Here is a 23,304-nt window from a genome sequence, read left to right as displayed (position 1 = left end):
AGCTTAGTAGGTCGGGACGTGGGACCTTTCGGCCAGGCCAACGCAGGACGCCCGCACCATGCACGCCCGGGGCCGGGCTGCCGGGGCGCCCTCGCCGGGAAGGAGCGAACCGCGGGCGCTGGACACTGTGTGTGGACTGGAGGGAGAGTTGCTCCTACACGTTCATTTATTGAAAGTCACCAGGCGTTCAAACGATCGGGTGCGTTCACAGTTTGTAAATGACCCCTCCCCGCGCGCCCTCTGGGAAGGCGCACCAAACAGCCACGGCCGGGGCCCGGGGCCCGGGGCGGCTCGACCCCACTTCACAGAGCTCGTAACAAACTCAGAGACGACCTGCGGCGATGGAGCTGCACAACCGGAAGGCGCGGCGCTGAGATCTGAACCCGCGACGCGACATTACGCGACACTGCGCCCGGCTGCTGGATAGGTGCGTATTGAGTGAATGACTGCGGCTACAGATCCTTAGAGTTTGCAAAAAGCCTCGCCGGAGGTTGACACCCTGACGCTAACCGTTGAGTTCAAGACCGCTGCTCCAGAGAGAGAGAGCGGAAAGCCACGGTTGGAGGCCCGCTGCCAGCTGGGAGGCGGGGTGCGAGGGCGGGGCCTCGCGGCGGGGAGGCGGGGCTGGCTCCTCTGTGTCTCTTAAGATTGTACCTCTTCTCTTGCCGTAGACACCGGAACCGGAAGCTCCTCTGAAATTTGCCGCAGGTTTCCGGTCGAGGGCTGGGCTCGCGGATGCCATGTGGTAGCCTCTGTGAGGTGTTTTTGGCTTCCAAGTCCTGTTGAAATTCAGCGCTTCGGGTGAGGAGCTGCTTGGTGTGGCTGCGGACCGGGGCGCTCTGCCGCGGGAAGGTAAGGCGTCCGTGGGGCCGGGGTGTCCGCGGGGTTCGGGGTCGAGGAAAGCCTTGGCGCGGCCCGGGGACTGGAGCCCGCGGTTGACGCTCTTGTCTGGGTGTTTGCAAGTCGGGGTTCGGCGACTCCGGGTCAGCGGATTCGTGCGTGCTGCAGGGCGCTGCGTGCCGGGGAAAGCTGCCTGCACCGGCGGCATTGACAGCTTTCAGAGGAGCCTCCTGTAGTTTCGCACGCACCTCTCCCAGCGGTTGTGTTTCTTAGTGTTTTTTAGAAGTTGCGGGCGTGAAAGATGACGTCCTTAGCCCAGCAGCTGCAACGACTCGCCCTCCCTCAAAGTGATCCCAGTCTCTTGTCTAGAGATGAAGTTGCCTCTTTGTTGTTTGACCCCAAGGAAGCGGCCACCATCGACAGGGACACCGCCTTTGCCATCGGTGAGCCACCCTTAACTTTTAAAGCGTTTGTTTTCGGAGCGTTGCTGTATTTTCTTGTTTTCTCTTTTGCCCTGCTTTCTTCCCTAGCATTTGTAACGTGACAACTTAACCTTGTGCTAGGTGCTTGAAACATATTTAGGTAGTGGTATCTGAGTCTCAGAAACAAGAAACAAGATTAGGAAGGTAAACTAATACGTAAAAAGAAAGAATAGCTAAAAAGGGACTGGGGTTGTGCTGGGATAGAGAAGTCTTCCAGGAGGAGTGGCCTAGTTTTTGTAGAGGATATTTAAACAGGATTTAAGAAAGCAAGAAGAAAAGTTGCTTCTGCCCTGAAGTACTTTTCTTTTCTCCTGCTTAATGACATAAGATTAAGTCTTGTGTGTTGAAAACTAGAAATCTGTTTGGAACTAGGTTGTGTGTTACACATGCTAAAAGAATTCATAGACTTTCAGTAAAACTGTAAAAGAGGATGGGATGAGTTTACTTGCAGAGACTTGTTAAATAAACCTACCTTTTCCTAGGATGCACTGGCCTGGAAGAGCTGCTTGGAATTGATCCTGCCTTTGAGCAGTTTGAAGCACCTTTGTTCAGCCAGCTAGCAAAGACCTTGGAACGCAGTGTTCAGACCAAAGCCGTGAACAAACAGCTGGATGAAAATATTTCATTATTTCTTATTCATTTGTCCCCATACTTCCTGCTTAAGCCAGCGCATAAGTGTCTGGAGTGGTTGATTCACAGGTAGCTGATGGAATTACAGAAATAACTGTGGGCTGGCCTCTTTTAAAAAATTAAGTAGTTGAAGACCCCTTACTATGTTGAGAGCTTAATATGTCTAGAACTTGGAAATAAGCATGTTCTTCTGTTAAAACACTCTACTGGACTTGGAATGTGGCTTAAGCGGTAACGCGCTCGCCTGGCATGTGCAGGGCGCTGGGTTTGATCTCAGCACCGCATAAAATAAAATAAAGATGTTGTGTTCACCAAAAACTGAAAAATAAATATTAAAAAAAACCTCTCTCTCTTCTCTCTCTCTCTCTCTCAAAAAAAAAAAAAAAGCACTCTACTTAAGATCCATTTGTTTTAAACTCATTAGTTCTGAGGAGCTTAAGAACAGAACTAGGGTATACATGAAGTTTGTTTTCAAGGTCTGATCTTTCTCTGCTTTGGAAATTGTTAGTAAGTTTTCTGTTCATTTCCTCATTGATTGGCATCATATTAGAGCTTACATATTTGTGTTTGTTGTTCCCGTATATGTATTTTAGAAGTAGAAAGATGTTCATTTCACTAATGGAAATGAGCAAGTATAGTAGTTTCCTTTTAAAAGAAAACCTACTTTTAACTTGGATCTTCTGATTACTAGAACATTAGAGAAGTGCATAAAATTTCCCTTTGTTGTCTAGCACTTAGTTTCTCCCAAATACATCCTTAATATAAGAACTTTTGCATTTGATTTTTCATATATTTCTTTGTTAACTAATTCAACAAATACTTTGATACACAGATAAGTAGTTTACTCTTGGGTACTATTTTGAAATAAATGTCTTAGTAAAGATTTATGTAAAATTTGGGGCAGGGGGTAGCTCTGGAGTCATTGAGAAAAGAAAACTTTATGGAAAAATAACATGTTGGCTAATTCTAAAGTATATGTAAAACTAATAAAAGGCAAAGCAGTTTGGTAATGTAAGAAAAAGTACATGTAAAGGCATAGGACAGTTAGATGTAAGAGGGAACACTTGCCTGGAGACTTAGGAAAAGCACCTTGAGAAAGGAGCAAGGTGTGAGCTAGATTCTGAAGACTGAGAAGACTTTAATGTATCTTCAGAATTTATCTGCTATATTCTAGGTATTTTTAGCTTATTCGTATGTAATTTGGACATGTCGGGAAATATACTTATAAATTTTGTGTCAATTTGAATTGTTTGCTTTTTCCTTAGATTTCACATCCATCTTTATAATCAAGATAGCCTCATTGGTTGTGTTCTGCCATACCATGAGACAAGAATATTTGTGCGGGTTATACAACTTCTAAAAATTCATAATCCAAAGCACAAGTGGTTCTGGTTGTTCCCAGTTAAGGTATGATTATTAAATGATGTATGTCTTTATGTAATTATTACAAACCTTGTTAAGGGGTGTAATTTGGAAAAAAAATTAAGTTCTTTGTGTTCCTGGGGATAGTTCAGATATTATCTATATTTTATTTTCTGACTTCCAGTTGAAATTAACTGATAACATTTGGTATTTATTTAGGATCTGAACGTCAGTCTAGGCATTTTATGTTATATTATCTTAAATTCTTACAGAACTGTTTTTTTACTGATGAAGACAGGCTTAAAAAATTAAGTTACTTGCTAAAGTTCATATGACTATGAAGTGCAGAGTTGGAATTTGAATCCCAATCTGATGTTAACAGCCTGTGTCTTTTTCCACTGCTCCATGATGTTTGGCATTTTAAGTTTTGGAACTGAAGAAGTTGGAGATGATGAAAGACCAAAATTAAAAGGATAAGAATAAGTTGAAAAGCTCCAGGAAATTACAAAAATTATGAATGCGGTATTAGAAGTTGATTTACAAATGAATAAAGGATAGTTGCCTAGCAGAAAGGGTCTGTGTAAGATCAGAAAACACAGAATTACAGTAAAACCACTGACTTGCCATTAGCACTTTGCAACACGGAAGTATATGTTGTTAGCATTTAATTACGTACGCTATATTGAGCCTGGTAATCCAGTTGAGAAGAGGGTACATGAGCATAAAAGTAGCCATGAAACTGCAGAAAATTCGACAGATGATGATGGTGAGGACACCAATCAGAATGAGTTAAAGGAAAGGAATGAGGAATTTTTAATTCAAAGGAGAATTTAAGAATCTGGCTATAAAGCACTTGAACTAAAGTGTCAAAAAGGCCAACTTAGGATGGGGTTGTGGCTCAGTGGTAGAGTACTTGCCTAGCATGTGTGAGGCACTAGGTTTGATTCTCAGCACCACATATAATTAAAATAAAGGTCCATCAACAACTAAAAGAATATTAAAAAAAAAAAAGGCAACCTATGATAAAGCTGCCTATTCATCTGCAGTTCCCAACATTCTGTCTGCCATAAAAGCTTTTCCACTGATCTGCACACACAAACTCTGCTACTCCCTAGAAACTTGTATTTGAGGCATCCAAACCTCATTCTTCCTAAAGGTTACTCCAGATTCGCCTTTCATTGATTTATTCAGTGTTTGAGCACTCCATACAGACTGTGTACAATGCTAGGTGGTATGAGTAATGATGTAAGCGGGGCAGATTCCTGGTCTATTTTCTTTATTAGCATTTTTTGCAAAGCAGTGGTAAACCCATGTCACATTAACTCAGAAATCAAATACAACCAGTAGAATTACTAAGAAGCTAGAGAATCCAGCTTTATATAAATACATACCAAAATGTGACATATACTAAGTATTTTCCACTGAGTTCTTTGCCTTCATTGTTGGCCTGCTTTTTTTGATTTCTGGAGTCTGCATAGTTTTATTTATTATTTTATTTATTTATTTCATCAATACAATTAATGGTATGTGATTAAATTTTGTATTCATGAACTTCAGTATAAAGACATAATTAGGGTAGGTACTTGAAAATAATGATTAATTGATGAATATCCTTAATATCTTATTTTTTCTGTCAATTACAGCAATCAGGAGTGCCCTTAGCTAAGGGCACCTTGATTACCCATTGCTACAAAGATCTGGGATTCATGGATTTCATTTGTAGCCTGGTGACCAAGTCTGTGAAGGTGAGTAGTGTATTGTTTCATGCATGTTTGAGTCCATGAAATGGTTGCTTGCTCTGAAAGAAGAAGGCATACTAAATAAAGCCTTAACCTAAGAATAATGGATTTGAAGAAATTCCTTTTGTTAAATGTTATGCTGTGTTGGGGCATGAACATTTTAAGTCTTTTCTCACCAAAGGTGTTTTTCTACAAAGATAAATAAGTCTGTTCCTTGTCATATTCTAGGTAATGGTGATCATTTAAACAAAGAAACATCTAAAAATATCAGGAAGATTGTTAGGCATTTCATTCTTGTCCTGTTGTGTACTTGTTGTTACAAATGTAAAAATTAAAATGACAAAATAGGTCAGGAGAGCTATAAATATTTTTGTGTCTTCATCTGCTCCCCTGCATTTTTGGTTTGTGTTCCTTGTTTCAGGTATTTGCTGAGTACCCAGGAAGCTCTGCTCAGTTGCGGGTGCTCTTGGCTTTTTATGCTTCTACCATCGTGTCTGCTTTAGTGGCTGCTGAAGAAATATCAGACAGTATCGTTGCCAAACTATTTCCATATATCCAAAAGGTTGGTCCTGTCGATATGTCAAGTATTTTATGTTTAATTGAATTTAATGGAATTTTCTTAATTTTGAAAATTTCATTTAAGTAAAAATGTTTTTAAGTGTACATTTTATTTTAGATGATTGATAAGACTTAATCTTTATGTAAAAATATAATTTTTTTCATACCTTAATTAGGTTTTTAAGAATAACCATTGGGCTGGGCACATTCCTATAATTCCAGTGACTTAGGAGGCTGAGGTAGGAGGATTGCAAGTTGAAAGCAAACCATAGCAACTTAGCAAGACCCTGTCTCAAAATAAAAATTTTAAAGGGACTAGGTATGTGGCTCAGTGGTAAAGTGCCCCTGAATTTAATCTCTGATACCAAAAAAAAAAAAAAGAGAGAGAGAATAACTGTTGGCTCTATAGCCCAGCTGCTGTCTTCCAGATCTATAACTTTAGCAGTCTCTCTCTCTCTCTCTCTCTCTTTTTTTTAAGATAGAGAGGAGAGAGAGAAATAGAGGGAGAATTTTTTTAATATTTATTTTTCAGTTTTCTGTGGACACACATTTTTATTTTATTTTTATGTGGTGCTGAGGATCCAACCCAGCGCCCCACGCATGCCAGGCAAGCGTGTTACCTCTTGAGCCATGTCCCCAGCCCAATAGCAGTCTCTTTATTGGAAAGAGAAGAGCAGACAGTCTTCAGGGTGCAGACAGACATGCATCTGTTCTCTCTGCACTGGCTTCTGCTTCTTGGGATTTCTTTCTCTCAAGTGCCTTGCTGCCTGCTGACTTCATAGAATCCTGTGAGGCTCACTTCCCACAATTGCCCCAACGTTCTTTATCAGATTTTTTTTTTTTTTTACTTCTGTTAGTGATCTGATTGAAGTCTCCCTTCCACAGATAGGGATTTCCAGATAAAAGCAGAGCATGTTGGTTCCTGTCAGGATGCATAGTGTATGTTTGAGTTAGAAGATTTCAGAGATCTCTTCTCTCATCTAATAGATGCATTTCATCCCTGGGTCAACTCAGGAATGGGCTCAATTAGTGGATTTTCTACTTTTGAAGAATGATTGGTTAATTGTCCTTGTGTGTAGTTGTTATTAATATCTACTTTGTTACATTTTTAAAATTTTATTTTTAATGGGCACATTAAACATAAAAATTATATATTTATGAGGTATCATGATGTTTTGATACACATATATGTGATGTAATAATTTGTTATGGTAAAAGTAACATTTTAAGTAGAAGAAAATAACCCTTATGCTTGGGCATTTTTCTTATATTTCAAAAATATGTAGGGATTAAAATCATCTTTACCAGATTACAGAGCTGCAACATACATGATAATATGTCAGATCTCTGTAAAAGTGACAATGGAAGATACAGTTGTTAATTCACTGGCATCACAGATCATCAGAACATTGACTAAAGTACCCTCCTTGGTCAAGGATGGATTAGGTTGCTTGATTGTTCTTCTCCAGAGACAGAAGCCAGAGAGCCTTGGGAAAAAGTAAGTATCATTGAACTGAGAAATGATGCTAGTTGAGTGAATGTAGTTATTTGGAAAATTTTTGTGAAATGAGTTATAGACTTTTTATATTGCTGCTTGTCTCACTTGTCAACCTCATATGTACTTGCTTCAAAGGCCTTTTCCTCACTTGTGTAATGTTCCCGATCTTACTGCAATACTTCACGGTATTTCTGAAACACATGATGTCAGTCCTCTTCTGCGTTATATGCTTCCCCATCTGGTGGTCGCCCTCATTCATCACAATCCAGGTACATAGTTGTATGTCTGTGTTTAGAGCTTACTTTCTAAAGTGTGACTCTTGATAGGAACTCACTCTTTATAATACCTTCAGACCATTTAAAATTCCCACTGTCTAATTGTTTCCATGCACCTTATCTGTTGTTCCTGTGTGAGAAAGATTTGGGATGGGAGAGATCCTGGAATTACTAAGTGATTTCTGAGAATTCTATCAAATAGTCTCTACACGAAAAAAGACCATGGGATTATGTTAAAGTATATACTCAGTAAACTTTTTCTTTCTCCTTTAGGTACTTAGTGATCTTTAGTGATTAATTCACACTAAATATCCAGCTGCCAAAAAAATTTTTTTCTTCTGAGAGTCATTAATATATAAGTCCAGCCAGGCTTGGAGGCACATGCTTGTTAATCCCAGTGGCTCAGGAGACTGAGGCAGGAGGATTACAAGTTTAAAGCCAGCCTCAGCAATGTAGGGAGCCCCTGAGCAACTTAGTTAGACCCTGACTCTAAATAAAAAAATCAGACTGGGGATGTGGCTTCATGGTTAAATGCTTGGTACCAAAAAAAAAAAAAAAAAGTCCAAGAAAATCTCATGCATTAAAAATACTAATTATTAAAAAAAACTTAAAAGATTAATTAGAAAGTAGTTAAGTAGTTATTTGCATATTTGTTTTTATCCTTTAATAAACACAGAAAGGAGGAGGAAATACTTGGTCCTCTTGCTACTTCGAGAATGATAAGAAAGACTCCTTTAGAATTATGTCAGTCTGTTGGACAATAAGATCTGCACAACCGAATCTTAGTGTAAATCTTGCATTTCAGAAAAATGGCTAGCATAAATGGAAATGTGTTCTTTGTATCCTAATAATGATGAATAATGTAATCCCAGGCTTTGAAACAGCATCTAATATTAGATCCACGATTATAGTAAATCTAGACTAGAAAGTGATAACCTTGGCTCAGTAAGGAGCTATCACAGTAGAAGTATAGCCTGTTTTCAGATACAGTTTATAAGAGCTAGGCTCATGCCCCAGCTTCACCACTAACTTCTAATGTGACCTGGTAGTATTTGTTGTCAACAAATATTCTCATACTTATGTTCATAATAAAACAGAAGTGCAAAAATTTTAGTCTTTGTATCCTCCTGCCCCCAATAGAGAGAGTATCAGATAAAGAGAAAATGGTTTGAGAAATATAAATAGATCATACATCTTTAAAAATAGGAGGAAAGCTAAATGTCAATTTATATATTAAAAATTACTTTTAGAAAAATTTTCTGCTATAAGTAAATTTTATCATGTGAGCATGCAAAAGAATTTCTCCTGACTCAGTTTAATTTGTTACATATTAAGGAGAAAAAACTGAAGAAGGAGATGGTCAAATCTATAAGACACTCTTGGAATCTATACTTACAAAAATATCACTGAAGAACAATGTAGACCACTTGTTAGCCAGGTAAGCTATTGTTTTTAACATGCTTCTGATTTTCATGCCTGTGGCTCAATCAGTATTTGTTTCAGCATTGGTTAGCAAAAGCAAAAACAGCAAAAGTAAGTTTTCTGTTTGTCTTTATAGCTTATAGAAGGAAATGGAAGGTAATGGGTAAGCTAAATTGAATGCAATTTGTTAGTGTTTAAAATTACTACTAAGTTGGGTGCGGTGGCACACTCCTGTAATCCCAGCAGCTTGATCTCAAGTTCAAAGCCAGCCCCAGCAAAAGTGAGACACTAAGCAACTCAGTGAGACCCTGTCCCTAAATAAAATACAAAGTAGGGCTGGGGATGTGACTCAGTGGCCAAGTACCCTTAAGTTCAATCTCCAGTATTCCCCCAAAAAAGTTTCAACACTATTGGAACTCATTTGGAAACTTAATATTGGGGATAAGCATGCAGTAAAGATTGTTTCTAGCTAGGCATGGTGGTACATAACCTGTAATTCCAGCTGCTTGGGAAGCTGAGTTGGAGGATCACTTGAGTTCATGAATTCAAGGCCAGCCTGGAAAACCTAGTGAAGACCTATCTCAAAAAACAAACAAAATTGTATCTTCTTTTTTTTCTTTTCCTAATTAAACTTGGTAACAGTGAATAAAATTGCAATAGGTTACAATCCTGCTTCCACCCTTCCACTAGAGCAGTAAGTTCTGGAGGTCAGACCCTGGATCTATTTTTGCCATTGTGTGAGGTTGACAGGGACCTGTCTGCTGATGTGCATCATTTGTCCCCTTGCTCAGAGGTTGGGCTGAGAGTTAAATGACAGTGTTCATGTGAAGGCTTAGTTTAGGCTCGAGAAAGAGAATGGGGTTTAAAATTAAAAATCCCAATCTTCCTTTTCTGGTACATAAGGGCTAAGGGTTGGGTTTTTTGCTATTTATTTGGACCTCAGACAAATTGGAAAATGTCTTATGCCTTAGCTTTTTTTTTTAAATCAGTAAAAGAGGTTTTATAATTGCTAACTTGGTACAGGTATGACAGAGATAATATTTGTAAATTACCTAGGTCATAGGAAGGACTGAATGAATGATAATTCTATCTGTTGATATTTCTACTTCCTTTTTCAGCCTTCTTTTTGAAGAGTATATTTCATATTGTTCACAGGAAGAAATTGATCCTAATAAAGTGTCTTTGCTTAATGAACAATTTCTTCCACTCATCAGACTATTGGAAAGCAAGTAAGCTCTATGTGTGTTTATGCTCTTTGTTCCTGTATACTTCCTCCAGTTCTGTGAAGATAAAGTTCACAGGTCATACCTTGATATATTGTAACTTGTAACTTCGTATTTTTTCCTTTTCATGAAGATACAAGAATAGAAATTAAGTATATTTGAAATACAAAAGGAAATAGGGCATGCACAACCAGAAAAATGAGAAGTTATACTTCATTTATGTATGGTATGTTAAAATGCATTCTACTGTCATATATAACTAGTTACAGAAAAAAATACAAGATAAAAAAGGAAATAGGTGTTGAATGGGGACTGTGGAGAGTGTAATTTTTTTTTTATAGAGACACTATTTCATTCTTGAAGCTATAAGAGTCCCAAACTTGATCACTTGATTTTATGTATACCATTTGTTAAATTAGTTTTTTAAAAGTTTTTTTTTGTTGTTGTTGATGGACCTTTATTTTATTTATTTTTTTATTTTTTTGTGGTACTGAGGATTGAATTCAGTGGCTCACATATGCTAGGCAAGCACTCTATCAGTGTGCTACAACCCCAGCCCTCATTTGTTAAATTTAAAGTTTCATTTTCAGTTATTTTTAAAATTTCATTTTATTTCTTTTCTTTATACATGTATGGTGTATGTGGTTAGTAACTTTTTTAAGTGAATGAACTCTTCTATCTCTTCCTAGGTATCCCAGCACATTGGATGTTGTGTTAGAGGATCACCTAAAAGAAATTACAGCTCTTAAAAAACAGGAACTTTTTCACCAATTTATTTCTCTTTCCACAAGTGGAGGAAAGTATCAGGTATGTTGTTCTTCTATAGAGGAATTGTGATTTTTAGTAAATAGACATTATGTGGTTGCTCGAAGAGCTACATTTGGAAATGTCCTACTCTCCTTCCTTCTGGAAAAAATCAGAAACGAGACTGAACAGTTTGCCTGGTTGTTTGATGTAAGGCTCAGAAGCAAGAGTTACATATTGAAGAAAGTACAGTAATTTTAAATAACTGAACATGATGCATATTTCAGGAAAACAGTTGTTGGGGAATTTCATATATGGTATTCAATAACAGTCACCAGAAGGTGGTGCTTCTTGTCTTTCTCTGGGTCTGTGCTTTAACTGTAGTATTCACTGACCCCATGTGGCTGTTTCAGTTATGATTAGGAAAAATGGTGATCATGGTAGGACTTCCAAAATCTGGTGCTTTCACCCTAGGTTTTTATGCTAGAAGTTATACGTGTAAGCAGAAGCTCTTACAATTAGTCTTGAAAATGGGTATTATGAAGGGAATATGATAGGTTTAGTTTTTCTCTTACATAATCAGACTTTTATCTTTAACAATGTTGCATTTCCAAATCTTGGGTTGAGAGGTAGATTTTCTTCTTAGTCTGATTACATTTATTAATTAAATTGTCATTAATTTGATTCTCAGGTTTATGTTCCACTAATTTTGAGATTTTTTTTGTTTTGGGGTGCTGTTCACTCTGAAATAGGTATCTGTAGAAAGGGCAGAGTTATTTCATAGAATTTCATAGAATTTCTTCACTAAATTGAACCTACTCATACACACAAGTACACACAAAATACAACCATTTCATTTGTTGTGATTTACCATGTTCTGGAGACAATTTTGCTTTACTTTTTGTTTTTGTAGTTTTAGATGGGTGTAATCGAATATGTTGTGCAGTTTGGGGTATTTTTATTACCATTCGTATGCTACTCAGATTAGGTGAAATCATTGGATATTTTTGTTGAACCCACAGATTTTAGCAGATTCTGATACTTCCTTGATGCTTAGTCTGAATCATCCACTTGCTCCTGTGCGACTTCTGGCTGTTAATCATCTGAAAAATGTCATGAGAACATCAAAGGTTTGTGTCAGATAATTTTCAAATGTGATTTCTTTGACCTTCTGATGAGCAGAATAATTTTAGAATAAGAAATTGAAGTTATCATTAAGAATTGATATTATATAATTATAGAAATTAATTTTATAGTTTTTGATATTTACAATGTTGATTTTAAAAAATGTTTTGTATTTTTGTTTTGTGTCTTGTGTATTTTAAAAAGTTAACTCAATTTTAAAGTTGTTATAAGTAATAATTTAAAGCAACTTTAGGATCTGTGAAAATGTTCTTCAAAGGTAGTTGATTTAATACTGAAGTTCTGAGAAATGCTTTATTTTGATGCATTTTTTAAAAATATTTATTTTTTAGTTGTGGTTGGACACAGTATTTTTATTTATTTATTTATTTATTTTTATGTGGTGCGGAGGATCAAACCCAGGGCCTCGCATGTGCTAGGCAAGCGCTCTACTGCTGAGCCACAACCCCAGCCCTAGTGTGTGTTTTTAAGCCTATGACAACGTTTTGAGTTAGATGTTCTTATGAGCAGTCCTATTTCCAAGGCAACAGTGCAGCCCAGAATTAGGGAACTTGCCAAAGGTCTCATACCTACTGGACAGCAGAGTTTGGATTTAAACCTGGACATTCTTGCTCTTTAGTCTATGTATTTCAATATCTGGGCTCTTGTTTTAACAAGATCAACTCCTTACTTTAAAAAGGATTATAAATATAATCCAGTTCCTTCAGTGGAAACTGGAAGAAGTTTTTACTAAATTACTAGTCTTATAAGGCCCATGATAGATTGCTCCGTTCCTGTGTGTTTGACTTTTTTTCCTCTAGTACTTGGGCCTATAATTGAGATTCTGGAGTGCATTTCATAAAACCACTCCTCCTTTCTGGCTAGTCTTGTGAGGTTTATAGCAGCAGCTGAATTAATTTATTTTTCTCTTGCTTAGGAAGGCATTGATGAGTCTTTCATAAAAGAAGCTATTTTAACCCGATTAGGTGATGATAACATAGATGTTGTTTTGTCGGCTCTGAGTGCTTTTGAGGTGAGTAAATTTGTTGTTTGTGAACGTTTACATTTTGTGAATATTTTATTGCTTTTCTCACATTATTCTCTGCTGTAGACTAGAGTATATTTGGAAATTATTACTCCATTGGAAATTTGTTCACGTGAGAGCACAGACTTAAGTCTGTTTTAGAGGGAGTTCAAAGAAGTAATTAGACTTCACAGTTATCAATAGCAATACCTTGGGACCATAAAAAATTGGGTAATGAGTGCCACTTTTGAGAAATTTTCTCTCATAAACTTTATACTGCGATTGTTAGGAAAAATTCATCATAATTCATTATTTTTTAAAGTTCATTTTTGAAACACCATATATGTTTGAGGCATGTAAATATTTGCTCTTGGGTTTTTTCCCCCTCTAGATTTTCCAGCAACACTTCAGTGCAGAAGTAACTGTTTCAAATCTTCTGAATCTCTTTCAAAGAGCAGAACTTTCAAAGAATAGGAAGTGGTATGTATTCATTTCTCTTCTGTTCTCTTCATGCTCTTTTGAATGGAGTTCTTGTACCAAGTACAAATTGATTTTCTTTCTTTCTTTTTTTAAATTTTCAACTAATAGTTTAGTTATGTGGCCTTTTGGTTGTGGTAGTAGGAAAGATCCTAATGTAACGTCTTCTTGCATTTTATAACTAATTTGGGTTTATGTGTATTTTTCATAATTTCTGTGTATGAAATTTTTAAGTAAAATACAAAAATATGTCATATACTAATAATATATATTAATATGTGGTGTGTTAAGATATAATAAATTTTGTAGGATGAAGAGTTTTCTGATTTTTTTTTTTTTTACTCTATACTACTTTTACATAATTATTACTTTGTAATTGAATACAGACATAAATAAGTTCAGAGGCACACGATATCTTCTGGTAGTATTTGATGAGCTTTGGTTATTTCATTTTGGGAACATAAGCATTTTCCAGCTCCTTAGAGCACGAGGGCATGTCATATGTGGTTTTGTGTCTGTCGTACAGATATTTCTCACATTCGTATGTGTATATAATGATATAGGATGTGCTTAGTTAGTTTTTTGAATGTATGAGTGAATCTCTGGTAAGTAGAGAAGTTGAGATACGCAATTTGATATATGTATTATAGTTAAGGTGTTGATTTTTAATTTTTTTTAATTGACAAGATAACATAAGGTAATTTATAAAAATGTTTACATATATAAAAGGTAACTCCTTTATTAGCATGGATTTTAAGAGATATGTTTCTGAATAATACTTTTTTGGTAAGGAGATTTTGTCAGTTAAACTATAAACAACATAATGATTAATTTTTACTTAAGTCTCGAACATGTTTCAACAAAACATGCTCATGTATCTCTTAGGTACAGGGCCCTTGAGATAGCAGCAGATGTATTAATTAGAGAAGAGATACTAAGTGGAAATGATCAGTTGTCAAATCAGGTGGTTGTGCATTTGCTGCCTTTCATGGTTATCACTGATGATGATGTGGGATCTGCTGAAGTGAAAATCGCTTTGTATTTATCAAAATCCGGAATTTGCTCTCTGCATCCTCTGTTAAAAGGCTGGAAAGAAGGTAAGAAATTTAGGTGAGTTTTAGAAAAAGCAAACAGGTAACACTTTAAAGATAGTAAATTTAAAACTGTCTGTATTCACTATTTGAATAAATTGTGTTTATTTTATCTCAGCACAATTTTTTTAAAAATATTGCCAAGATGAAAAATATACAACAAAAAGGAAATTGGGCTGGGCGCAGTGGTGCACCCCTGTAATTCTAGCAGCTAGGGAAGCTGAGGCAGGAGGATAGTGAGTTCAAAGCCAGCTTCAGCAACTTAGTGAGGCCCTGTCTCTAAATAAAATATAAAAAAGGGCTGGAGATGTGGCTCAGTCCTTCATATCACAAAAAAAAGAAAAGGAAGTTGACTCAGATATTCAGAACTGGATAAGAAAGAAAAATAAAAAGTAAACCTTTGAAGAGCAATACTGGAATTTTTACACAAATTCCTTACTTTACACAGTTCTATATGTGAGTGTTGGTGGCATGAGGACACTCTATTCATAATTTTTTACAGCTCTTGAAAGTGTGATTAAAAGCACAAAATCAGGAAAACTGAGTGGTGTAGCAAATCAGAAGATGATTCAAGTGTTGGCTGGCAATATAAATTCAGGAGTCCCTTCTTCAATGTTGAAAATGGTAGGTGTCTATTGATGTCCACCCCAGCTTTCCTTCTTATGCTCTTATTGAACTCTCCGCTTCTGTTTTTCTAGATTCTTCTTATTTATTTGCATTCTTGAATATACTGATTATCTTACTTTAAACAAGTAAAATGTCGTTCAGATATTTTGCAGAATGTTTGAGAGCCTTGGTATATCATTCTTTTCACTGTGGTTCTGAATTGGACTAGTGAGAATAATGTGTTCTTTTTCACCTTCATTTTTCCTTCTCATTCTCATTTAAAACTTAAAAGTTTTTTTTTTTTTTTTTATTAAAGTAGCAAAGTAGAAGAGTATTTGCCTTAATGAGTAAAGCTTTGTAAAGTTAATAACTGTGATTTGAACACATTAACTAGTTTGCAAGTGTGATTATGTTCATCTAGTTTCTGAGAATATTTATTTTTAAGTACTTAGAAATCAGTGCTTATTATATTTTTAAAAGCTTTATATTTGTCCTCTAACTTTGTACGTAAAACACACAATACCTCAATAGGCCTGAGATAGAAAAAGCTGTTTTACAAAGATTAAGAGTTACCAGTAATGGAATGTGTTTGTTTTTCAAGGTTGAAGATTTAATAAACGCTGGTGAAAAGGAGACTTTTAGTCTGAAGCAGAAAGTAACATTTCACGTGATTGTGTCTGTACTTGTCTCCTGCTGTTCATCTTTAAAAGAAACTCGCTTTCCATTTGCAATGAGAGTCTTCAGTTTGTTGCAGAAAAAAATAAAGAAGCTGGAAAGTGTCATTACTGCGATGGTAAGGAGTGCAGTCTGCAGAAAGCTGAATATTGAGTCAGTTGAAAACCTGACCTGTTACAGCAAAACCAAAACTCAGAGGCAGAGATGTGGTGTCTGGTTGCTAGGTGGGAGAAACGTGAAGCACCTTGGGTTGCAGTGAGGTCCTGAGTTAGATGCTCCCATGCTTTTGCAGAAAATTTAATTGAATTGTAGAGTTGCAAGGTTGTAAGTTTTTATGTCTTCCCTTTATTATCTTTATTGGGTAGTTTTCCAAGTTATATTTAACTACCTTGACTGATGAACAATTTGCTTAGTGTATTAGTACTTGAACAAAACATTATTTAATTCTATTATTTACTAAAACGAGATCTTGTTTATATTTCTAAAAATTTTTTTTAGATGTTGGTGGACCTTTATCTTATTCATTTATTTATATTCAGTGCTGAGAATCGAACCCAGTGCCTCACACGTTAGGCAAGTATACTACCACTGAGCTACAACTCCAACCCCCAAGATCTTGTATATTTTAAAAATCAAATATTCTATTAGATATGGATCTTTCCAGCCTTCTGTTGTCTTTGACAGTATTACAGGGACATGTTTCAACTATTTTATTTCTATCTAGTACTACATCTTGAGGTAATGAGATTATTTTTTTTCATAATTGTATTTTGTTTATTTTTCCTCCAAATTTCAAAGGAATACACATTATAGGATTTGCTAAAATGAATCACATTTTATTACATTTATTTACACTTTCAGGATATATGAATTCTGATCATAGCCATTGTTAGCTAAAGTTACATAAACTTTAAGAATGGATCTTCATATTTTTTAAAGTGTTTCATGTGAGCTCTTAATGTCTAGCTTCTTTTTCTTTTGTGAAGTGTGGTAATTGGAATTATACTTCTTAGTGTTAAAAGTGTGTATCAATTTTTTATATAAAAGTAGACCATATTGCTTTATATTTAAATACCCTTTCTGAGCATGTTGCAGTTGCAGCAGCACATTGTGCCAATCAGAGCCCTCAAAAAAGACATTGTCTGATGAAATTGAACTTAGATTCTTTTTCTTTGGTGATTTTGTTATGTATCCTCTTTAGATTAGCAGGAAGCGTGAAATTAGAGAAGTCCCTTTGAAGATCTTTTTGAAATGCAATTCTTGGACTGGGGTTGTGGCTCATTGTTAGAGCTTTTGCCTAGCACATGCACCATATAAAAATAATTCAATAAAAATAAAGGTATCATGTTCATCTACAACTACAAAAACTTTAAAACAATAATAATAATGAATAAATATAGTGTCTATCTGCAACTAAAAAAAATTAAAAAGATACAATTCTTTATCTTTCTGTTTGAAAATATGCCTATTTATTCCTACCATTTATTTTATAGAATTAATATGAGTAAAATTTGTTTTTAGAGTTTCTTAAGGTGAAACAGATAAAATGAAGGTATGTTTAACCTGTGCTTTTTCTTGTAAATAGTAATGACTAGACCTCTCAAAAGCTGTATGAAAGTTATCCATCCTCTCCCCACCATACCATAGACAAAGCTTTGCCTCCTACCCAAAGAATGTGTACATCTGTTACCATCCACCCACATAGTCCATGCTCAGAACCTCTTCAAGTGTGTGCTAGCTTTGTTTCCTTCCACATTTCAGGAAATCCCCTCAGAATGGCATCCAGAATTGATGTTAGACAGAGATTTACCAGGGGAGCTGTGGGCACATTACATAGAACAGCTCCACAGTGCCCAGAGGGTTGCAGTGGAAGACTCAGTTTTACTTATATTTTCCCTGAAGAATTTTATTTATGCATTGAAGGCTCCAAAGTCTTTTCCTAAAGGTAAGATGCAAATTGTAAATCTTTTAAAACTGTATTCTAGACTCTCTGATTCTCTGTCTTGAATGAAAAATTCCCTGTAGCATGTTCAAGTAGGTTATGCATTGCTCCTCTTTTTCCACATTCCTGTAGATGATACGTGGTGGAATCCTGAACGCCTGGACGAGGACGGCAGACAATACCTGCACTTGCTCACTGGGCTCTTTGAGGTGGTCCTCTGGGGTGCTGATGCCGTTCATTTCAGGGTTCTGATGAAACTTCTCATGAAGGTACATGGTGCACTGCTTTTCTTCCATTTAAGATAATATTGTAGGTTGTTTTAGTTATGACAGATTATAACAGAAATGAAAGTTCTCTTCAGCTAGGGAAGCATATGTAATAATAAACATGAGCCTTGTAAAGCATTATAATCCTGACACCAAGCAGTAGGTTGAGCAGAGACTAACATGCTGTACCTCTACTAAGTGCTAAGCTCATAATCATGTTTAAGAATCACAGCAGCCCAATTGGTTTGATTTTTAAATGCTATTTGCAAATGAGAAAACTGAAGTTGAGAGAGGTTTTTCAGTGTCCCCAAAGTCACTCAGGAAATTCATGGTGGGTACCAGTTACCTCCATGTTCCCAGCAAGTGATTCTTGTTCTTCTCCACAGCATTTGACATATTTAACATTTGTAACTTCACCTTTGAAGTCTCTTGATGAAGCTTCCCAGACACTACTCTTACTTGGTTTCTATTTAGTGCTGTCTTTTTTGTTAAGTGTTCAAGTGCAAGGTTAGAATGAGTCTTTTGAGTATCACTCTTTATTGACATCTTTTCTAATTGGTTAAAATGCCCAGAGTAGGATAAGTGATTAGACAAGGCACAACATTAAATTATTTGTGTTTTTACAATTGTACATGAGTGATAACAGGATTTGGAACCAACTTGTTTGAGCAAGAATTAAACTTCACTTTTTTTCTTTAAATTAGGTACATTTAGAAGATGTTTTTCAGTTATTCAAGTTCCTTTCTGTTTTATGGACTTACGGTTCTAGCCTTTCAAATCCACTTAACTATAGTGTGAAGTCAGTGCTGCAGACTCAGGCTCTTTATGTAGGCTGTGCACTGCTCTCCTCTCAGAAGATCCAGTGTAAACAGCAGCTGGCGTCCATGTCATCCCCAGGTATTAAAAGTAGTATTGATGTGTTCTGTCATGTCTGACTGTTAATGCTTTCTTTGAATGTGGTTTATGTAGTGTGGAAAATTATAACTTATTAAAAAATATAACTATATATAATTTTTCTAATTCTGAATATTGCATTTAATGTAAGAATGACATTTACAGAATCTTTTAACACAAAAAGTTGAATAATAGAAATGGTGGCAGAAATATATGTGAATTCTTAATATACAACTATTAACTTCTTGAACTACAGCAGCTATAGTTACAAACGAAAGCCAGATCATCATGATGCGGTTCAGTAATCAACTGACTCCTTATTCAAAAGTCCTTCCTGGATTTATCTCTTTCCTAGATGTTAGTCATTTTCAGATTCATTGCTCTCTAATGAAACATCTGAAAATAAAATTTATATGTAATTTTGTGTAAAGTAGAATTGCAAGTCCAGCATGGTCGTGTACACCTGTAATCCCAGTAAGGTAGGAGGATTGCAGTTTCAAAGCCAGCCTGCCTGGGCAACTTAATAAGACCCTGTCTCAAAAAAGTAAAAGAGCTAGGTATAGGCTCAGTAGTCAAGCATCCCTAGGTTCAATCCCCATTACCAAAAAAGAAAAAATAGAGTTGCACATTTAACAAAGGTGGAGAATTTATGAAGTTGATGAATGTGATACTGCAAAGACTTAACAGAGCTACTGTCAAATAAGGTATCTGGCAGAATTAAACCATAAAAACATGGTTGAAGATGAACAAAATGATTTGGATAGTGGATACGGTTACAAATGTTGTATTATTTCATTTTTAAAAATTGGTATCAACATGATTTCTCTTATGGTTTTAGTGGTGACATCTCTACTCATTAATTTGGGAAGCCCTGTTAAAGAAGTCCGTAGGGCTGCCATTCATTGTCTCCAAACTCTCAGTGGAGTGGCGTCAAAGTTTCATTTGGTGATAGATCGTCTGGTTCCTAAAGCAGAGGAGATCACCTCAGATGCCACCTATGTTATTCAGGTAAACTCTTTGGCAAATGAAGTTGTGTGCATGCTTGTGTGTTTTGAACATGAACAAGTTCTCCAATCTTGACATTTTTCTTGGAAGGATTTTGATGAACTAAGTCATTGAATTTATAAACTGATAGGGCAGTAACAACATATCTTTCCACCATTTCTAAAAGATTGTAATTTTATGTATCAATTTTGCTATTCTTTCCTTTGGCTAAAAGACCAGTGTTTAGCTTTTCATAGTAAACTAGCTTTGGGGTATTGATACTCTTTCCAGTTAGTGCTTTAAAGGGAAATAAAGTATAAGCAGCGTCACACTTGGGAAAGAATTTTCCATATTTAGTACGTTTAGCCTTTGTAGTTCCTGAACATTTTTTAATCCAATTTTCCTTCTGTTATACTAGGATCTGGCTACTCTATTTGAGGAACTACAGAGAGAGAAGAAACAAAAATCTTATCAAAAGTTGTCTGAAACTTTGAAAAACTTACTTTATTGTCTATATGGTTGCCCATCTTATGTTGCAAAAGATTTGATGAGAGTATTTCAGAAAGTCAACAGTGAGGTATGTATGATACACCTATGATCATGTATGAGGAATACATTTGCAAGACATGCACTTTCAGAAATGATAATTTTCTTAATAATTTGGGTTGAAGAATTGAGGTAGGTGGAATAAAGGATTCAGGATTCAAGGAGCATATTTTGGTGTTTCTTTGTGTTTTAAAATTAAGTGCATCATCCTTGTCTAATCATTCCTTTGGTTTTTAAGTAGATTTAAAATGCACATAGGAGTGCACTACTGGAAGAACTGTGGTGTGTGTCTATTTTGCATGTGAAAATTCTTCACAAGGGGATATGTTTGGACAGGAGTCGATGGAAATTCCAAACTTGTTTCCTTATTTATTAAATATTATGTGTTTATACATTTTTTCTGGGGGAGGGGAGTCTATAGCTTTTGTTATATTCTCAAGGAAGCTTGTGATACAAAAGAAAGAGAAACACTTGTTTGTATTGGTGGTGTGTGGTATGGTCAGCAGAGGAAAAGACCTTCATTCTGGTTCCAGAACTACCTGACGGATTGCAGACTTTGAGAATTAAAATGGGTAAAATGGAGTGAAGACCATTTGATTATATTTTCTACATATATCAGCTCTGAGTTATCCCTGGTGTAGCTTAGGAGTGGGCAGATATCTTGGCTAAGGACCAGGTAGCAAATACAGTTGGCTGTCTTCATCTGTGGGTTTTGCCAACCTCAAATTGAAAATATTTGGGGAAAAAATTGTGTCTGGGTTGAACATGTACAAACTTTTTTCTTGTTATTTCCTAACCAGAGTATAATAGCTATTTATGTAGCACTTACGTTGTATTAAATATTATGAGTAACCTAGAGGTGATTTAAAGTAAATAGGAGGCTGTACATTGGTTATATGGAAACACTAGGCTATATTATATGAGGGGTATCCTGGGTTTTGGTTTCTGGGGAGGGTGTGGAACCCATTCCCCAAGGATATTGAGGAACTACTCTGTTTTGGGCTCCATAGACCATAATCTCTGGTGCAGCTACTCATTTCTGCCCCTGTGTCAGCAAATCAGCTATAGTGGGTATGTAAGTAGATGAGCATGACTATCAGTAAAGAAAACTTATAGAGGACATCTGTTGAGTTTGCCATGGTTTGCCGACCTAGTTAGTAAAGCCTTCACATACATAATTTGAATAAACACTTATACCAAATTCAGTGTTTGAGGGAAGTGTACAATGTTTTAGCAAATCATAAAATATTTAGTCAGATTTTAGGAACATACATATTTGTTCTCAGCTCCCCTCTGAAGAATGAAGGGCTTCGAACTTTACAGGTGGACCACCAGAGAAGACCTGATCTTAATTCGGATTAATAGCCTCCTCTGAGTGTTATGCTTATTTTTTTGTGGGGGGTGGGTAACCAGGGATTGAACTTGGGCACTCAACCACTGAGCCACATCCCCAGCTCTATTTTGTATTTTATTTAGAGACAGGGTCTCCCTAAATTGCTTAGTACCTCAATGTTTTGCTAAGGCTGTCTTTGAACTCTGTGGTACTCCTGTTTCAGCCTCCTGAGCTGGTATGATTTCAGGCAAGTGCCACTGCGCCTGGATATGATTGGGTTTTTATCCTAAGCTCCCAGCCTTCCTACAGGGTGTCTATGGATATCTTTGTAATGTGAGGGAAACATCAGCATCACTGTTTACCAATACTTTTTCCAATCTGTAGATGGTGCTTTCTCAGCTCTTGCCAATGGTGGAACAGCTACTGGAAAAGATTGAGAAGGAACCCACTGCTGTCCTGAAAGATGAGGCTATTGTTTTGCATCTCGCTCTGGGAAAATACAATGAATACTCAGCTTCCCTTTTACATAAAGACCCAAAGAGTCTAGATATGTTTTTAAAGGCTGTGCACACAACAAAGGAACTTGACCCAGGAATGTCAACCATTCAGATCACTGCCCTTGAAAAGGTCAGTGACTTTTTGGAATCTAAAGCTTGTGGTGTAATGTAAGTGATTAATAGACTGATGCATTTTAAAGGCTCCTGATATATTTTATCTACTCTGCAAAACTGAATGTTGAACATGGGTTGTTAAAAAAGAATTGCATTATACATGAGAAATTAAAATGTGAAACAGTCAAAAGATGCAGATGCCATCGTTGGAGTTTAAGCTTGTTCACTGAACTCAGTTTTTCCCCCCCCCCATCCCTGCTAGATCACAAAGCCATTTTTTGCAGCCATTTCAGATGAAAAAGTTCAGCAGAAGCTTCTGTGCGTGCTATTTGATCTGTTGGTGAATTGTAAGAACTCACATTGTGCTCAGACTGTTGGCAGTGTTTTTAAAGGGGTAAGTTGCAAACTTTATAACTTGTCTGTTGTTTAGTCTTTTCCACGTGACCTCATATTTAACTGTTGTTGAAATACTTATAGTTTTAACAAGGTAGGATGAGTCCATGTGTTGGTTGGATCTTAGTCTCATTAACAAGTGCGTTCTGTTTTATTCAAGAAATGAGAAAGAGTAGCTCCCATGTTGATCTGGGTGATTTTATTCCCTTTAAATATTTAGTTTTATGCCATGTATCATGGAATTGAAAATTCACTTATTGGTTTCATATGTATATGGAAGCCCAGCTAATAGCAGAATACTACCTGTTTAATTCTGTGTTTTGAATGCATGGAACTAGATAATTAGTATGGTGAAGCCCTAGTATCCAGATTTAGCAGTTCTCAAAATTTTAATATATTCACTTAATTTTTTCTTTTTCTTTGCTGAAGCATTTCATAGTGGACCTCAGAACAACATTTACTATACATTGTTTTAAAAAACGAACAATTTCTTATGACTGTAATGCCATTGTTACACCTGGAAAAATTAATATTAGTTCCTTAATGTCATCTAAATACTCAGTTTAT

The 23,304-nt window shown here is 36.3% G+C and overlaps 1 protein-coding gene across 2 annotated transcripts in view; it reads left to right on the top strand.

The window, feature by feature from the left end:
• Window positions 1-715: 715 nt before the first annotated feature.
• Heatr1 (HEAT repeat containing 1) overlaps window positions 716-23,304 on the top strand; it is a 44,866-nt gene continuing 22,277 nt past the window's right edge. The window contains exons 1-24 of one of the 2 annotated variants that reach the window (XM_076831596.1): window positions 716-801; window positions 1,114-1,283; window positions 1,805-2,021; window positions 3,218-3,359; window positions 4,958-5,059; window positions 5,475-5,615; window positions 6,898-7,109; window positions 7,245-7,378; window positions 8,720-8,822; window positions 9,925-10,035; window positions 10,719-10,836; window positions 11,796-11,903; window positions 12,833-12,928; window positions 13,311-13,399; window positions 14,282-14,493; window positions 14,990-15,111; window positions 15,695-15,886; window positions 17,530-17,713; window positions 17,843-17,979; window positions 18,681-18,873; window positions 19,709-19,878; window positions 20,273-20,431; window positions 22,118-22,360; window positions 22,607-22,738. In XM_076831596.1, coding sequence (XP_076687711.1) covers window positions 1,142-1,283; window positions 1,805-2,021; window positions 3,218-3,359; window positions 4,958-5,059; window positions 5,475-5,615; window positions 6,898-7,109; window positions 7,245-7,378; window positions 8,720-8,822; window positions 9,925-10,035; window positions 10,719-10,836; window positions 11,796-11,903; window positions 12,833-12,928; window positions 13,311-13,399; window positions 14,282-14,493; window positions 14,990-15,111; window positions 15,695-15,886; window positions 17,530-17,713; window positions 17,843-17,979; window positions 18,681-18,873; window positions 19,709-19,878; window positions 20,273-20,431; window positions 22,118-22,360; window positions 22,607-22,738 — 3,459 coding nt within the window. In that variant the 5' untranslated portion in view covers window positions 716-801; window positions 1,114-1,141. Of the gene's footprint in view, window positions 853-1,113; window positions 1,284-1,804; window positions 2,022-3,217; window positions 3,360-4,957; window positions 5,060-5,474; window positions 5,616-6,897; window positions 7,110-7,244; window positions 7,379-8,719; window positions 8,823-9,924; window positions 10,036-10,718; window positions 10,837-11,795; window positions 11,904-12,832; window positions 12,929-13,310; window positions 13,400-14,281; window positions 14,494-14,989; window positions 15,112-15,694; window positions 15,887-17,529; window positions 17,714-17,842; window positions 17,980-18,680; window positions 18,874-19,708; window positions 19,879-20,272; window positions 20,432-22,117; window positions 22,361-22,606; window positions 22,739-23,304 lie in introns of both variants that reach the window. The other variant, XM_076831595.1, reaches the window with a different exon arrangement.

This window comes from Callospermophilus lateralis, chromosome 13, assembly GCF_048772815.1.
Source record: "Callospermophilus lateralis isolate mCalLat2 chromosome 13, mCalLat2.hap1, whole genome shotgun sequence".
In the NCBI taxonomy this organism is placed as follows: domain Eukaryota; kingdom Metazoa; phylum Chordata; class Mammalia; order Rodentia; family Sciuridae; genus Callospermophilus; species Callospermophilus lateralis.
The sequence above is the reverse complement of the archived record's forward strand: the minus strand, read 5'-3'. Positions and strand labels throughout refer to the sequence as shown.